Here is an 18,070-nt window from a genome sequence, read left to right on the forward strand (position 1 = left end):
AGCAGCTGTAGTTACCAACTCAGCTCACTCGTTTTCCGCATGCATGTTTATCAAACTACTAAACGGTGTATATTTTATAAAATTTTCTCTATAGAAAGTTGCTTAAAATCATATTAATCCTTTTTAAAAAATCTAATGCTTAATTAATCACGTGCTAATGAGTCGTTTCGTTTTGTGTGCGCGAGAAATTAGCTCCCAACATCTTCTAAACACAGCCCAAATAGAGTATAGTAAGCCCTTGTTTAGTTCCCAACTTTTTCTTCAAACTTTCAACTTTTTCATCACATCAAAATTTTCATACACATATAAACTTCTAACTTTTTCGTCAAATCATTCCAATTTCAATCAAACTTCTAATTTTAGCGTGAACTAAACACACCCTAAAACTACGTAGAACTGCAAGCCCATGAGGGCTTCATGATTAGTTTCACTATACCAGCAGGCAGCAGCAGCAGCACAAAAGCCAGCAAAAAAAAAAATGAAAAAGTCAACCGAGTGAAAGAGATAAAAGATGTGATATCAGAATGTACTACTGTTTGCTAAAGCTGAGGTGAAAGAACCATCGCTTTATAAACACCCCCCCCCCCCCCCCACCACACCACTCCCTCCTCCTCCTCCCATGGCGATCTCCGGGGAGGACAGGTACGCGGCGGCCGGCGGTGGCGGCGACTCCGGCGGGGGGAAGCTCTGGAACCTCTGCCGCATGCCCTTCTGGCAGCCCGGCGGCGCGCCGGCGACGGCGTCGGCGCCGCCGCCGCCGTCGTCGTCCTCGTCGTCGGCCGGGATCCACCACCACTCCGCCGGGCGGTACGGCCACGAGGGCGGTGGTGGTGGTGCCGTGGCAGGGGACGGCGCGCCGGCCGGGTCGATCTCGTCGGTGGCCAAGTCGCTGCTGCCGGCCCGCCGCCGCCTCCGGCTCGATCCGCCCAACAAGCTCTACTTCCCATGTGAGTGCGCGCGGGGAATTCGGGGCTTGGGTTCGAGTGCTTCTTGGTTTAATTGTGGGATGCGGTCGTGAGGAGAGTGGGGAGCCGCGATCTTTGCCTGGGTTTGTTAATCTTGGCTTGTTATGCTCGATCTCCGCTGTTTAGGAGTGGGAATTTATGTGTGTGTGTGTGGGAGGAAGTCGCGATCTTACGGAGTGATTAATGGGGGTTACTTAAATTTAGTAGAAAATGTACTCATTAGGGCTCCGTTTCGGTTGGCTAGAGGAAACAGTAGCCATTATCGGCTCCGTTTCCCATCTGGGTTTCTTGATCTTATCTCAGGAGGTACAATACCCTCGATCTCGGAGTTGGATCTAGACCTGTGTGAAATTCCTTGAGTAGAATCTCTGACTGAAATGTGCCGGAGCTGAGATCTTGGGTAGAGATACCATGATGCTTGTGCAGTTGAGGTAGAATTCTGATAGGCTAGTTTGTGTGCAATTTTACTGCACTAGCCTATATGGGTGAAAGACTGTAAGCAGCGGCTGTATGTCAGGTATGGCGATTGTTTTCTGTTATGTGATACTTAGTAGGTTAAACTCCTATGCATGAGATCAGGGTCAGCTTCATGCACCATTTTGCTTTGGTTGACTGTTCAGGGTTCAATTCTCAAGTCTTTAGTGAACTAATGATCAAACTGAGAAACAAGCATGCTTACTTTCTCCGAAAGAAACAAAATATACTTACTGTACCAATTTGCTACTATTTCCTGAGAGCATTGCAAGCTACAATATTTGTTTGTTCTATTTGGTACTGTGGTGTTGTCATTCCGTGATTTGCTACTATGTGTGTAAGGCTGTTATGGAAAACTACGATATCTTTGCAAATCTGTCATTTTAAGAAGGTGGTTAATAAATTTGCAAACATCCAAAGATGGTCGTTTAGCCAAAAGTTCCTCTTTGTTTTGTTTGCATATGTGTTAGGGGTGGGGGATGGGGTCTAAATGCTTTCTTTGGTGTTTTTGTGTTTTTACTGTTACCAGATCAGAAAGACAGATAATGAATAGCCAAAGGAGTGGGTAGGTTTGACCCTGGATATTGTCGATTTGCTATATGTGTGCTCTGTGGTGAGGTGCAGGGAGTTTGACGAACCTTATGTTATTATGTGTGATAACACCTACCCGTTAAATAGAGAGTTCCCTATTACCATGAGCAGCAGCAGGAGAGATAAAAAAGAAAAAGAAGGGGACTTCAGTTTTGCTTATTAATTGCTTTCCTTATTGTTTGTCCTGCTAATAGAAGTTTGCTACTTTCCTTGTAGATCAACCAGGACAACAGGTGAGGAGCGCAATCAGGATAAAGAACACAAGCAAGTCTCATGTAGCATTTAAGGTTTGTATGATTGCATTTGTAATGCTTCCCACAGTTTTAACTCTACAGCAGTTGGGTTGAAATCTGCAGCTTGATTTCAGCAGTGTTTAATGCTAGCTACTATATTGGTAATGAAAGCACCTGACTGTTAACTGATATTTTATCTTTAGTTCCAAACAACTGCACCCAAGAGCTGCTTCATGCGTCCTCCTGGAGCCATACTTGCCCCTGGGGAGACCATCATAGCAACTGGTAATACATCTGATCACCTTCTTTACATGAACAATAGTAAGGCTTCCTGATTTGCTTTATGTTTGGTGCTTATTTCTGTTTCCATTTGATTGACAGTTTTCAAGTTTGTCGAGCACCCAGAGAACAATGAGAATGTTCTACAGAAGTGCAAGGTTAAATTCAAGATTTTGAGCTTGAAGGTCAAAGGACCCATGGATTACGCACCAGAAATGGTCAGTTATTGTTTTTCTTATAAACTTTTACTTTGGTCCATTCTATCTAGTAAGTCATGCAGAAAGCATTTTTCTAATTGGCAGCATTGATCCAAAGATATAAATACTTTTAAGAGGATGAAATTAGACTTACCGCAAAATCTTGCATATGTTATCTATTTTCAGTGATGTTATATTCCCATTTAGCGGTGTTTGATCCACAGGTAGCAAAACTAGAGAAATAGGAGAGACCTTGGAGGTGAGGTGTGAGGACTGGGACTGACAGGACTGTAGCCGCAGGTGATGGCCTGCGTGTAGGTGGGGAAGTCACTTGGTGGATCTCAAGTTCTCAACAGTGTCCAGATTACACCTGGGGTAGAATGACCAAGCTAGCCACTTAGCCTGCTTAATTGGGTAATAAGTTCGGTAATTATGGACTCTTTAATGTGCTAAGGATTGTTGTTAAGATTGTGATCAAGGTGTATTAATTCAGATTACGTCGTATTAGAAGTGGGCACAACCCATGCTCCCTGATGCCTCTGTGGTGGCACTGAGGCAGAACAAAACAAATTGACCAATAGGTTGTGACTTCATGATTAGTGAATTTAACATCCAAGCTAACCTTAAGGGATCATTGAACTAGAAGTGGAATTCCAGGTCAAATTTAATAGCTCTTGTGAGGACCTTTTGTATATATTACAACAGAAAAAATGCAAAGATGTCAGAAACTTCCCTAAATAAAATTCGTTATTGAGTACATCTCTTTAAAGCAAGCTATAAGATAAAGTCACAAAGAAGTAATAAGCCATAGAAAGCAACAATCATAAATAAAAAATGTCATGCCAAAGCAGAACAAAATTGCCTTCTCATGTGATGAAGCCTCTTGTACGGACACATGAACCAGGTTCAAGCCTACTACCTATAAATCCCATGCGGAGAAGGATGCCAGGATGTTAACTGGAATACTGGATTCCTTCACTATAATTGTGTAATTGTGCTGTCCAACTCTAACATTAAATCCTTAGTCTCTATTGTTTTGCAATGTTTCACATGTCATATTTATGCTATAACATATGAAGGATGGTCCGGGAGATTCAGTAGAGTTGGTATACGTTTTTTTCCCCTAAAGCAACGAGTTAGGGTGCCCATCTTTACTGCAACTATGCATGGTCGTATGTACTACTTTCAATTTTTAGTGCATTTATCCTGATCTGCATCCCGTGGCTTTGGTTTGGATCTTGGATGGACACAGTTTTTATGCTAGCAGTCCTTGTCCAAGGTATGGTTTGAATGTGATGCATATGCCATATGGTTGAGGAAACCCACTGAACTTTTATGTTTCACCACTCCATTTGTTTTTAGCATATTAGTATACCTTCCTTCCTGATATCAGTCATCTATTTATATTTGATGTACCAAAGCATGACTTATTTTGTTTATTGCAGTTTGATGAGCAGAGAGATCAAGCCGTAGTTGAGAAGATCCTGAGGGTTGTTTTTTTGAATGTTGAAAATCCAGGCCCAGTAAGCAAATAGAAAACTATTTATATATGCACGCATAACTTTTTCAGCGGAATAGAAAGTTCAATAATATCTCATTCATGATCTTATTTTCTTTCAAAGCAACTGGAAAAGCTAAATAATCAGTTGGCTGAGGCTGAGGCTGCACTTGAGGCAAGAAAGAAACCTCCTGAAGAGAATGGCCCAAAGATTGTTGGCGAAGGGCTTGTCATCGATGAATGGGTATGTCTCTTCAAGTCATGTGGCTCTGGCTCTTTCGATGATTTGTTCGTTTTCTCGTTGCTGAAAAATCCTTCATGTGTTAATCACAGAAAGAACGAAGGGAAAGATATCTTGCACAACAACAGGTTGAAGTGGTTGACTCAGTGTAAATTGTGCCTTTCTTCTGCTTCTACCGAAGCTATGCCTATAATATGGCTTCAGAAATGTGCTGTGGCATTCTTGTAAACTGCTAGATTTTGTGGTTGGTAGTCTAGTGTGTGGTAGTCTAGTGTGTGCTTGCAGAATCAGTCGCCAAAGAACAATCTAACTCCCGTATTTTCAGTGCTTGATGTGTAACTAATAGCACATATGTTCTATTTTTTGTGTTAGTGCTAAAATCTGCTTGTCAAAACAATAAAGTTCACAAGCACACCTTCCTCTGTATTGTTGGGGAAGGCACATTCTATCATCAGCTTCTACCTGTTTTGTATTGGTTTGTCAGTGATCTGTGTTCATTTTATAGTGCCTTTCCATGCCCCCATGTAATTTAGTCAATAGCTAAAAATAATTAGCTATTCATCTTATATAGTCTTATTACCATTGTGACAAGTTTTGCAATTCTGCTTTTGGGCAACTGAATCCAGCTTTCGGGGCCTTTTCTTGACCTCAAATGCCATGCCTTTAGGATGCATCTCCCTTAATGTCAAGTTTTTTTTTTCCGATCCTGTTTTATTTTAAGGTTTACAAATTTCGCAAACATTGGATGAACTTCAAATGAATTTCGATACAAGACCGAGCGGTTTAGGGAGCTCCAATATTTAGGTTACTAAATTCAAATGAAATTGTGAACCCTGATTCTGACGTTTGCAAAGGTTTTCTTGTGCGTCTACGCATCTCGAAGGTTGCAAGTCGAAGTAAATCAATTTATTTATATTACTAAATTCTATTTTCCACGAAATACTATCACGAGGTAAAGATCTTAAGCGGTCCAGTTAGCACTTCTGTTACCCTAAACAAAGCAACCGGCTTCTCATTGGAGTGACTGAATGACAAATTTAGTCTGAATAAAAGAATTATCCAATGTAAACAAGTCACTGTCAAAAGATAACTGATCTAATAAACAATTACCCAACGTCCTTATCAACTCACAGATGGCACCAACTTCTACTCTGCGACTTCTTTAATCACCTCATCATGTCAAACACCATCGTTAATTCTATAATAACGCATTATAAAAACCACTTAAACCTTACCGATTTCCCTGAAGGCGACCTCCACTTGCGAAGCAAAACGCAGTGCCTGATCAGAAAGCTACAAAGATGACGCTCCAAGATGAGATTCTCAAGATCTCTACACCCATAGTATAATACTTTGCATTGGATCTGATGATCTACGCGGTTAACTGCAACCTCTTGTCACTTTATTTTATTGGTGATCCAACGACTAGTCCTACTTAATTAACTAGTAATCTGTAGTATATGCGTTCAGAACGTCCACAATTATATGCGAGACAGGCGCTGCTGATGTTATTGAAGGTTACTGTATCTGTCCTGCTAATTTGTCACTGGAACAGTAGCACATGCAGGTAAGCAGTTTGCAGCAAAAAAAAATGTTTCAGCTAGGTTGCTGCACATGTGTAAATTGCACTGGATAAACGTCCCAGATCAGCATGGTTAGAGTTCAGGAAGTTAGAACTTATCCAGAATTCCAGACCATGATGATTTTCAGGAAATCAAAGAGAGAGATGAAAGAGCCCTAATCACCAACCTCCTATTAAACACTGCAGTAAATGTGAAGCAATATATGGGCCAAGGGAGGAGGGGTACTACTCCAACCAAAGTTTTTGCTGAAAGTTGCAGGGACTTAAAAACGGTGATGCAATTGAGAATTGACAGGCACAGGCACAATCAATTGGATGATGTTGCAGTCTTGCAGAAATGCAGAGAGGACAAGCCATGAAGATGAAGTCCACATCCAAACCAGATTGGCCTCGAGCTATACCATGGACTCTCACCTCCCTGAGCTCCTGGTTTGGAGGAACCTATGGTCTAGCCAGCCACCTGTTTTCCCCATCTGCCTCAAGAAACCATTGGCCACTGTGCCAAGTTGGCCCATGAACACCAACTGTATATATAAACATGCACAGGTAAGTTCACTGATAACTTCTCCATCTACACATCACAAGTTCACAGCAATTGCCAAGTACTCTCTGAGCTCTCAAGCTACAAGTTCTTAATTACATAGTAGCTTCTTCAGTGATCGTGAGGTTAACAACAAGAACAAGAAACGATGAGGTTTGTATTGGTGAACAAGGCGTACATGGCGGTGACGCTGGGCGCCGCCATTGAGCTCAAGGAGCAAGTGGCAAAGCCGTGCTCGTCGGCGGCGAAGCGGGGCGCCTCGGTGCTCGCCGTCCGGCCCTCCTCGTCGGCGGCGACGGCGGCCGCGGCCGCCGCCGAGGAGTCGCTTAGGATGGTCATGTACCTCAGCTGCTGGGGTCCAAGCTAAGCGACTTAAGTAATTAACCGTGTCAGACATTTGCATGGTCTGATCAAAAGCATCATCATCATCGAGCAGAGCTGACTCGATCCGGTTCGAGTTCTTGGCCATAACATGCGTGCTCGTGGAAAGCTCAAGAGATCAAGCTTCAGAGATCGATGGAACATGGCAGAAAAATCTATGTACATTAGCTAAGAACGCATGTACATATATGTATAGCTAGTTTCAACTTCCAAGTGCATTCTGAGAGGGCTGTGAACTTCTCTGGTTTGTGCTTCCTTTTGACTTGAACAAAAAGATCATGCAAGCAGTTGCCTTGCTTGGACTCTGAAGCTTTGCTTTGGCGTCTAAATTAAATCAAGATCCTACCTGAATGGACAGTGCTGAACAGATAGATAAGTAGTAGTACTTAGCATTTAGCATTGAACTAGTTCTTGTCAACGATAAGTAATCCAATCCAAGCGTGAGCTCACGCGTGCACTTTGAGTGAAAATTCAGAATTCTAGATGGTTCGAAAGGCACAGGCTCGATAAAAGTTCAGTTTGACGGCACCACACACTTACAGATATTCGTCGCGGATGAAAAAGTCGCCAAGATACCATTTGCAAGTGGTGTAAACTTTGAGGGCGTCTCTTTGAAATGTAGGATAAAATTTTTTAAAAAAAAACATAGGAAACTGTAGGATTGCGTGTGTATAACAAAATATTGGAACATACATGAATTTTATAGACGTGTTGTTTGAAACATAAGAAAAAAAAATAAAGATATAAGAATATTAGAATGAACACGAATCTCAATGCATTTTATTACTCACAGGAACATGCATGCTAAGCCATGGGTAAATGGGTCTTACAGGAACAATAGTCCATTAGCAAAGAATGATGTGGCCAACAGTGGGCCACCAAAGAAAAAAGAAGAGAGTTATAGGTACTTATCAGGATGGTATAAGTTGGTTTTCAGGTGGACAAGAGAGGGAGATCAGGACAGAAAGGCTTTTACAAGGACATACGTTTATTCTATAGAGTACCTACTTATACACTTTAGGTGCTTAGGGCAGAAAAGAAAAGGAGTTGCTAAGTGGAGAATAAATGCCTTGCTTTAATTTGCCTTTCAACATGGAGACACTATGCATAACACTTGTTTCTCCATATATTGATATAGGAAGTAAAATGCTCAGCAAAATAGGAACCGAGGGCTTGTTTAATTTGTTGCCCAAATCAACTTCCTAAAATTTGTTAAGCCAAATTTCGGCACATTTGGCATAGGGCTCTTTTGGAATTAATGGAGTATTTTTCATAGGGATTTCATAGGATTGAAATCCTAAAGAAAAATTTTCTAACTAAGTTGATTGGGACATAGGATTGAAAATATGAAAATTCCTATGAATTGCAATCCATAAGCAATTCCAAGGGATTTTACGCACGCGCTCCAACCCTATTTTGATTTTTTTTTTCTTTGACAAGTCCAATGCTTCTTCTCTCTAATTTCCCATGAGTTATCCAAACTCATCATTGCAAATTCATGTATTTTGCATTCTTGTAGGATTTTCTTACATGTGACATCTCATTCCTAATTTTTTTTCTGATCCCGTATTTCTAAAATAAAATCATGTGTTTCAGAAAAGCCCTTAACCATATTTCAATATTATTGATGTGTTTGTTACAGTCTTTTTTTTTATGTTTTTTGAGTTTGGGAGGAAACTTTTTGAACTAATACCAAACTTTAGCATGGTGACAATAACAACAGTATATTTAGGGTGTGTTTAGTTCACGTTAAAATTAAAAGTTTGATTGAAATTGGAACGATGTGATGGAAAAGTTAGAAGTTTGTGTGTGTAGGAAAGTTTTGATGTGATGAAAAAGTTGGAAGTTTGAAGAAAAAGTTGAGAACTAAACCCCGCCTTAGTTTCTTATAAGAGCAGGTACAATAGCAGACTATTAGCCAGCTACAAATATATTTTAATGAGATAAAAGAATAGAGAGAAAAGCAGCGGGCTATAGATCTACAGCTAGCTGCAGCACGGACTCCAAGACGCAACGTGTGTATAACAGGTGGGACCATATACTAATAGTATAGTAAGCAATTATTGTATGAATTGGCTATTAAATTAGTTATAGATGAATTGGAGTTAGTAGTGGCTATACTATTAAACTTGCTCTGAGCAACCAAAATGTGATATAACAGGGGTTCAAAGTGACACAAACAAACTAGAGTAAACAATCCGTGAAATACATGACTAGTTTGGTTTAAAGCCTAAATTAGACTTACCAATATTTGGTATTTTCAATAGTGTTTAGTGTGTATTTGGTTTGAAGCTAAATTTTAGTATGCCTAAGAAAATATGTCATTTCAATAGTGAACTTAGGCTATTTTGACTTCAATCCAAACACAACTTTACCTTACCAAAATTAGACATGTCAAAACTTGTCAAAATTTGGCATTGATAAAAATTAGTAAAGGCTATTTAGTCCACAAACTAAACCAACCCACAGATCCCAACACCAATAATTGGTGCCATGTCAGGAAACAGGACAAATTACCTCGTCCATGCCGTGTCAGCCATCAAACAACAATTGCCCCTCTTGAACACCGTAAAATAAAGAGCAGGGGAGAAGTGGACAAAGGAGTGTGGATGTAACGGAATCCGAAAGACGACGAGGCTGTGGACGTGATGTGCCCAAACTGCCCCTCGTCGGAAAGCGATGACTCACCACTGCCCCCCTTCTCAGGATAAGCCCTGCCACCTGTAGGCTGTAGCACAGTAGCCGCATTTTCTCCTCCTCCCACGATAATATCGGCACGAGAATTCGATGTCAAAGTTGGCTAAACTGTACTACTACTAGTATAAACTGATCCGTTTCTGCGTCGTCGTCGTCTCGCGAGAAGGAGGGCGAGATGGCGGGAGAAAACATGTGTACAGGTCCCAGCTGAGAGGAGGAGGTGGGGGAGAAAGCGAAAAAGCGAAAGTGCAAAACCGCCTCACAAAAACCATCAGCCGCAATGGCCGAAACGACCTCCCCTTCGCTTCCCCGCTACAAATACCGCCCCGCCTCCCCCATTCTCCCATCTCCGAAACCCATCATCGGTAGCAAGCAGCACCGCGCCGGAGGAGAGGCGAAGAAGAGGGGGAGTGAGTGATATAGTGATTAGAGATGGCGCAGCTGAGCCGGGTGTGGGTGGCGGCCACGGTGGCCGCGGTGCGGGCGCAGCGGGAGAGGGCGCCGGCGGCGCGGGAGCGGGTGGCCGGGCTCGCGCCCCAGGCGGCCGCGCTCGCCGCCGCGCGGGCGGCCGCCGACGCCGACGGCCGGAGGCAGGCCGGCGCCGACGAGTCGCTCCGCAAGGCCATGTACCTCAGCTGCTGGGGGCCCAGCTAGTGGCAATTGCGGGGGCCGGGTCGAACGGGCTTTGGGCCTCGGCTGAACGGGCCGGGCCGGGCTGGGATGGGCCCCATGGGGGCAGCCGGGTAGGGTTGTTAGCTAGCATGAAGGCGCTTTGAGATGTGGGGGCTTTGGTTGATGAAAACTTGGAATTAACGGCTGGAAATTGTGGGGATTGAGGCTGGTGGCTGTATTGTACAGCCACGGTCATGGTGATTCCTGTACATATTTCATGGAATCAATTGAAAAGGAAAAAAAAAAGTATTTCATCATCTGGGAAACTACACTAGACTACTCCATGTACCTCCATGTAGTAGGCTACATGGATGATGGATAAAATTATTCAGTGGATGATCCAATTATCCAAACACAAGTTATTTTTCTTGATATTTTTTCTTGATTGTTACGAAAAGCATGCAAAATAGGCATTGGGCTGTGCGGCACTCGACCGTGAGGCAATGAATCCAATGATCACTTGTGTTCATGCTCCCGTGCACAAGAAATTGCATGCGGCATGCCTTGCAACTTGCAAGTTCTCTTTATTTCTTTTTGACTGGATTTACAACTTGCAAGTTGTTGGCAAACCATGAAACCAGCAGGATGCTCCAAAACCAGAGCGCTTCCCCGAAACTGCACGATGACACGAACAAAACGGAGCTCGAGCAAAGGCTGCACAATTTCTTGCAGCCTGCGGCAGCTTTCCGTAGGTGTACAAGATCAGATTCGATCTCCGGAACTCCAGAAATTCAGGCGGTCCGGCTCCGGCCTGACCTAGTCGCACAGGGTCGCGGGGCGCCTTTCAACTTGCCATCCTTTTCCGCGCTTTGCTGGTTAATTTGGAGCCACCTCGCCGGAGCCGGAGCCGACGACACGAATACACGATGGCACGCGAGGCCGGAGCGGGACGGGGGGTGTCGAACTGTCGACGAGTCGATCCAAAGAGAAGTTAATCGCTTCGTCCAAACTCCGGAAGGCCCCCGCGTCGGCCGCTCTGTTGATTGGCCCCGGTTCACGTGGCTTCACGTGGCGCCGGGCCATCGCGGTCGCCGGCGAAGACGGGTGGCGCAGGCAGAGGCAGAGACAACGGGTCCCGCCCCGCCCGACGTTTTTTTCTCCGGTTGGGGAGAGGGGGGTCATCATTGGCTATTCGGCCGGCTGGTACTCCCACGTTGTGGGCAAAGGTCGACGAGGCCCAGATCATTTGAGCACGCTGACCCACACAGTCCTGTACGTACGTTTGAGCTGTGTGGGTTCAGTCAGGGCCGCAGGGGATCAATTGGCTGAGGTAATTCGGCTCTCCGCTTGTGCAGAGAAGGAGCCCATCTTTACAGCGCTGAACAAAATCTGTCTTTAGCATCCAGCTGTGGAATAAGTTTGTTTTGACTCCCACAAATATATGTCCAATCTGATTCATATCCCTGAACCGATTTCCCCAACTATTAAAACCAGCGCAATTTGACTCCCTCAGCGGTTTTCACTAACGTAGTTCGTTGACCTGGTCCAACCTAACAAGTCAGCATGTGAGGCCCATATGTCAGCTTCTCTTTATTCTTCTCCCTTTTTTTTCTTCCTCTCCTTTCCCTCACACGCGTATAGTGGTTCTAACCAGACAATGGTAGCATGGCCCAAGGCAGAGCAAGGAGCTGGGCAACCCCGATAAGGTGTTTGGCATGGTGGTAGGGCAGACCGCGGACCTGATGTATAGAAGCGGCATGGCCTCGAGGCTCGAGGTAAAGCGGTGGCGCGAAAGCAGCCACATGTGGTGGACGGAGGATGCCGCCACCGCCACTGAGGGGATCTAGGGGTATAATGAAGGGAGATGCACTTGCGGATTGCCGGTTGCCCCAGCGACAATGAGAGTTGCTTGTACACCGCTGTCGCTGCAGCGCTTGACAGGTTGAGCAGGGTTCAGGAGCACGGTACCATCGGCAGCTTCCCCTCTGACACCGCCGCATCGTTCGGGGTTGGGGAGTGCAACACAATTGGTGGCTGCCTATTGCCACCGCTTGCCTACAGCGACACGGGCTGGGAGTGCACCGTTGGATTGGTCACCTCGCGCTGCTGTGATGTGATGCCTCTCCTTCATGCCACAAGGCAGCGTACTTTGGTGATAGACGATGTGACCCAAGTGGCAGCGATTGCCTCTTTGGCTTCCTCCATCGCCACCACTCGCCTCCTAGGGGAGGGCAGCGAGCGGGCTTGCACTGCCCGTCGAAGGGGTGTTGCGCTCGCCGCCTCAGGTGTGAAAGAAAGGAGGAGAGAGGGGAGAATAAGAGTGGGGGCTGACACGTGAGCCCCACATCATTTTTTTTCCTTCTCACTTACATGCAGGTCCATATCTATTTTTAATTTTCCTGGGCTGCCACGTGGACGCCACTAAAAAACCATTTTGTTTGGAGTCAATTGTTTTTATAGTTGGGGGGGGAGGTTAGAGATATCCAGTATTACGGTTCAGGATAAGAATTTGATTGTTGGACCTATAATTGAGGAAGTCATAGTGGACTTATTCCATCGGCTGCTGTTGCTCAATTTTGCGCCAAATACTTTTTAGTCACGGCCCACATTCTATTACCGGGCACACATAATCTTTATATCCGCTTCGGCCCACAAGGCCATAACCCACGCCCTCTTGCCGGCCACACCAGGCACACGTGTAACGGTTAGCGCAGAAGCATTAATACTGTAACAGATAACAGATTAACAGCCCTAAAAAAGGATCAAAGGGCAGAAGAGTACACAAACTCACGAACAAATACGGCATACAAAAGCGTTGATCTCATCTGCAAGGCTGCTGCAATGTCTGAATTAATAATGTCTCCAATTACCCATCTCCCCACTCTCGTCTAGTCTCGTACCCCCAACAAATCAACAACAATACAAACGCGTCGATCAATAATCAAACGTGTACTCTACAAAGAATATTTACTAGTAGTACATTACACGGCACACGTCTACACACGCAGGCGCAAGCCTCGACCGACCGACCGCGAGTAGTCACACGTTGTCGGGCAGGTCGAAGTGCTGGACGCCGAGCACCTGCAGCGCGGCGTTCTGGACGAAGAGGACGAGGCCGCAGCGGGAGGCGCGGAAGCCGTCCCAGAGCGGGAACTGCACGGACCCGGACACGGACTTCTTCGCCGACGCGCCGTCGCGCACGGCGGCCACCTTCTCCAGCCGCCGCACCACGTGGTCGTTGAGCAGCGACTTCCCCTTGTTCTCGCCGCGCCCGCAGTCCGTCACCAGCCCGCTCTCGTACAGCGCCACCAACACGCTCCCGCCGCCCTCCATCCGGCTCCGCAGCGTCCCCGTGAACGACGCCTGCAGCGTGCTCGGGTTCGGCCGCTGGAACGTCACCTGCACACAGTGCCATTATCGGTGCAAGATGCAGATCAGATCACAAAGATGAGCTTAATTGCTTGCTGCTTATCCAAAGATTTTAATTACTTCTATTTTAACTCGTGCAGGATACGTTAATCTGACCGTGACATTCCATCTGGACAATCCTAATCAAGTAAGCTGTGGGTTGCACATGCGAGATAAAAAAAATAAATCAATGCTGATCTGAATTAGTACCGATGAGATCTACTCCACAGTTAAATGGAAGTGCCGTTAACATCGATCGGAATCATCCTGGATCGATCGGCCAGATTCCAGAACAGATCAGATCCAATGATGCATCTATCACATGCACGCAGTTGTACGGCCAACTTTTGACCTCCTTTTTGTCGAACCAATTAAACACTGGGCCATCCAACAGCCAGAGTTGCAGCACCACGACATGCTGTTCACCTGTAGGCGCTTTACCTTGGAGTCTTGGACGACGACAAATAGCACGCCGCATTTGCATTGATCCATGGCATCGATCGTGCAATGCAACGGTGCAATATCTCGGCGGCGTTCTTGGCGCGTCAACAGCGGCGCGCATGCATGATGCAATCGGCTAGTTATGGCTTGATGGTGCGTACCTTCATGGCGGGGGCGGGGTAGCGGGGCGCGTCGCGGACGGCCTGGGCGAGGGCGTCCTGCTCGGTGCCGACGCAGTGGGCGCGGCCCTGCACGACGGCCTGCGGCGTGAACAGCGTGTCGAGCCGGAGCGCCTCCACGTACGCCTTCTGCCGCACCGTCCACGCGCTGGACGCGAACGGGTCCTTCCACCCGCGGTAGTCCCAGTAGTCGACGTGGAAGCCCAGCACCACCACGCCGCGCTCCCCGCCGCCTCCCTCGCCCGCCGCCGCCCGCTGCTGGTCCTCGTGCACCATCCGCGCCGCCACCGCGTCCGCCTCCGGCGACGCCCCGCACCCCTGCGAGCAGAACAGCTCCAGCAGCACCGGCCCCGGCGCGGCCGCCGCCGCCGCCTCCTCCGGCTGATCCGGCGCCGACGCCGTCGCGCTGCCCCTGCCAAAACACGACAACAGCCGCGGCGCCATGTTGCGACACACTACGATCGCTGCTGGCTATCTGGGAACTTAGCCGTGAAGGGAATGAACCAAGGAGGAGGTAGCGAGCGAGCTAGCTAGCTAAGCTGGTGTAGTGTGTGGCGGGCAAGGTAAGTAGCTGTGGTGTGGTGGTGGGTGGGTGAAAGGTGAGGAGGAACGTGGCGGTGGAGACGGCAACAGGATACCAGCCTGGGACAGCACGCAACCTCTCCTCTACTCGCACATCTAATCTACCTTCGCCACGCCTCTCTCCGGCCTCAGGCCATGTGTGTGCTAACCTAGCTACAGATTTATCTACTTCGTTTGTTCTTGACTTTGCATTATAGTTCTTCTTTTGTTTTAGCTGTCCTCCAGTGCGATCGGTGGCCGACGACGCGCGTTGCTCTAATAATGCACCGCACGATGCTAGATCATGTTGGCTTCTTCTTCTTTGGCAAAAGAATAATCGCATAATGCAATTGGGTAAAGGGCGCACTTCTGCTTGCCCTTTTGCTTGCCTGCTGCAAACTGGAATCCGTTGATCATTTGGTACGGTGTATTCTGCCAGCACGAAGTGGAGACGCCCGGGAGAATTTTCGGTTCGTTGAGAACGGTGTCGCTCGGGGACTGGTCGATCGGTTCGGTGATTAATCCAAACGATGCTGTGTGGTTCCTGTGATATATCGATCGATAGTCCTCCTGACTGCTCAGGCGATCGATCAGTGTCGCATCAAGCTTGGATTTCGTGGGCGATCAGCCGATCACATTTGCGAGCGGTGGCGACTGCGGCCGTGCAGCTGACAGTACAGAGACGTGCTATCTGAATATCCTACTGTATCTCTGTCGGTGCCTACCTGCAGACACGTCCGTGAGCCTGGCAACTGGGCCGAAAGGCCGGCCGAGTGTAACGAGATATGCTGCCTGGTCCGGTATGCCATACTGGGCCGTTCTCGGCCGCTATAACACGATGCACGGTATGGGCCTCACGGTATCCAGCCCGCACGTAGGTTTGCAATCCGGTTCCTGCCCACAGACATGGAAAAGTCCACTGTGTCTCCCTCAATATTGGTCAAATATAATTCGTATCCCTCAACTACAAAACCGGGTATAATGTATCCTCCAACTGTTAAAACTGTGCATCATGACTCCTGGCAGCCTAATCATCAATAAAATAAAATAAAATAAAGTAAAGTGGGCCTCACATGTCATCATCCCCTCCCTCTCCTTCTCTTATCCATTATTTCTTCCCTACACAACAAGGCATCGGCGACAGGCGGCGTTGAGGCAGGAGGTGAAGGAGAGGGCAGCGGCGAGTGGCAACAGATGGCCGCTCGACGGAGGGGCTCGAGGGAGGTGCCTGTCAGAGGCAACCCAATATGGACGCAGGGTCGTGCAGATGGAGGTGGGGATCTAGGTAGCGAGGCTGGGTGGGAGTGTGCTGGCGAGCGTGTTCTTTGACACGTTGAGGACAGCCAGGTGTAGGAGCGTGTAGACGGCGAGGGAGTGGAAGAGGTGGGGGTGACTAGGGAGAGCATATGAGCAAGAGGCAATTGTAGGGAGGAGGTGACGGCGGAGGAGGAGTGGAGAAGCGGAATGATAGGAGTGGAGTGGAGAGCAGGTTGGTGCAGGGGAGCTCGTTGTGCTTGGTCCTTTGACGTCGGCCTCTCCTTGAGCTCCCTCTCTTCACTGGCGTCAAGAGGACTCGCCGGCCACTTTGCGGCTCTTCAACCACACCTCCAATCCGTACGTTCATGGCAACTAGGAGTTCCTCCGCTTGGCGGTTCTTGACCACTCCCCTCCCCACTCCGCCCCACTGGCCCTATGCACGGTGGCGATGCTTGTGCCTGCGGGGCGGCATTGCAACTAGATCTTCTCCACCCGCGTCGTCCACCTGCACCTCCTTCTCGCCTCCCAATCCAAGTGCCATCATCTCTCTCGCCTCATACTCACCAGCACTGAGCTCTCCGCGCCTTCTCCTCCTCGAGTGGTCAGCGCCGCTCGCTTTGGCAAGGATCTTGCTCACGCAGTGAGTGCTTGCCGCCAGCCGCTCCCCCTCATCATCCTGTACGTGCCACCGTTGCTCTGTGTCATCGTCCCGCGCGCCGCTGCTGTGGAGAAGAAGACGAGAGGTGTCGACCAGGAAGGGGGAAGAGGAAAAGGAGAGAGGAAAGAGGATGACATGTGAGGTTCATATACTGAGTCAGACTGTTAGACTAGTTCAACGAGCCACATCATTAAAAAACCACCCTTAAAACCATTGAGAGAGTTATTTTTCACCGGTTTTGATAGTTGGAGTCATGTTATATCTGGTTTTACGGTTAAGGGATATAAATTAGATTTGAATATATTTAAGCGAGTAAACATGGACTTCCTCCCATAGACAACCCGTTCAGCTATTGTGTCGGCCCATGTGTTCTCGGGTAGCCGAGAGCTGCGCGGGCCTGGGCGAACAATACGGAAGTTTCATACGAATCCGCTACTCCCATGGGCCGTGGAGGGGAGCAGCGTGCGACTTTGAGGGCCCGCGTGCCACCGATTTGTGTTCCGCTGTTCTGCGTGCGTGGACGACGCCGACCCGATCGGCCACTCCCGGTCAAAACCCAACTACCCGATTGACCCGCGTCGGCGGCGGCAACGCCCAACCGCCACCGCCGCGCGTGGCTCCACTCGCGCCGTGCAATCGTGCATGCCAGCTTATACAGCTCCAGCCGTCTGAGTCACCGCGCACACGGCAGCATCCTTCGAAGTACGCCGGCCATTTCCTCCGCGTACACGTACGTGTTCCCCCGATCTCGACGTCGTCGTCAGATCCTCGTGATTATCGCACCAGATTAATCCGCATGCAGCCCACATCGTATATTTTCGTCGTTCTGCCTGCTGCTGGAAAAGCGGTAAACTGTGGGTTCATTATTGAGTTTCCGTTTCGATAATCCACCGAGAAAAATCGACGGATTAATTAGGCGTTTCACGCTGATTCACATGACCTCCTTGATCGTTTTTAAACTTACAGTAGTTCACCGTAGAGGTTGGTGATCCATATTTCGAACACTGTAGTTATCCTACGCTGCAGGGAAGCTCAAGCTTCAGCCTTCAGGCCAACGGGCCAAGCATGCATGCATACACCGAAAGGACAAAGCTAAGGCGCCCGACTGATCGAGAGGTTTCATCGTATCTTTCCATTTTCTTTTCCTGACGTAATTCATCGTATTGTATAGAAAAAAAACATAGATTTGGTGTGTGGATTTGTGGATAACGCAGCCGTGATCGATCGATGTTGAAACGTACCGTGCGACGGAATGCGTGGTCGGTCGCTCCGAAT

At 47.6% G+C, this 18,070-nt stretch overlaps 2 protein-coding genes and 1 long non-coding RNA gene across 3 annotated transcripts; 2 read left to right on the forward strand and 1 right to left on the reverse strand.

Annotated features, from left to right (window-relative positions):
- Nucleotides 1-600: 600 nt before the first annotated feature.
- Nucleotides 601-4,929, forward strand: LOC4343585 (vesicle-associated protein 4-1). The gene is made up of 7 exons (XM_015792490.3): nucleotides 601-947; nucleotides 2,247-2,317; nucleotides 2,467-2,548; nucleotides 2,645-2,760; nucleotides 4,185-4,262; nucleotides 4,362-4,481; nucleotides 4,571-4,929. The coding sequence occupies exons 1-7, from the start codon at nucleotides 620-622 to the stop codon at nucleotides 4,628-4,630; spliced, it is 855 nt and encodes a 284-aa protein (XP_015647976.1). The 5' UTR covers nucleotides 601-619; the 3' UTR covers nucleotides 4,631-4,929.
- Nucleotides 4,930-6,215: 1,286 nt separating this feature from the next.
- On the forward strand, nucleotides 6,216-7,316 carry LOC136357171 (uncharacterized). The gene is made up of 2 exons (XR_010742336.1): nucleotides 6,216-6,606; nucleotides 6,717-7,316. It is a non-coding gene; the product is annotated as an uncharacterized lncRNA (long non-coding RNA).
- Nucleotides 7,317-13,112: 5,796 nt separating this feature from the next.
- Nucleotides 13,113-14,968, reverse strand: LOC4343589 (uncharacterized). Its single transcript, XM_015789653.3, has 2 exons — nucleotides 14,302-14,968; nucleotides 13,113-13,690 (listed from the first exon to the last, which is right to left on the reverse strand). Exons 1-2 carry the CDS (start codon nucleotides 14,761-14,763, stop codon nucleotides 13,331-13,333), a joined length of 822 nt encoding a protein of 273 aa, XP_015645139.1. The 5' UTR covers nucleotides 14,764-14,968; the 3' UTR covers nucleotides 13,113-13,330.
- Nucleotides 14,969-18,070: the final 3,102 nt, after the last annotated feature.

This window comes from Oryza sativa, chromosome 7 (genome assembly GCF_034140825.1).
Source record: "Oryza sativa Japonica Group chromosome 7, ASM3414082v1".
Lineage (NCBI taxonomy): Eukaryota > Viridiplantae > Streptophyta > Magnoliopsida > Poales > Poaceae > Oryza > Oryza sativa.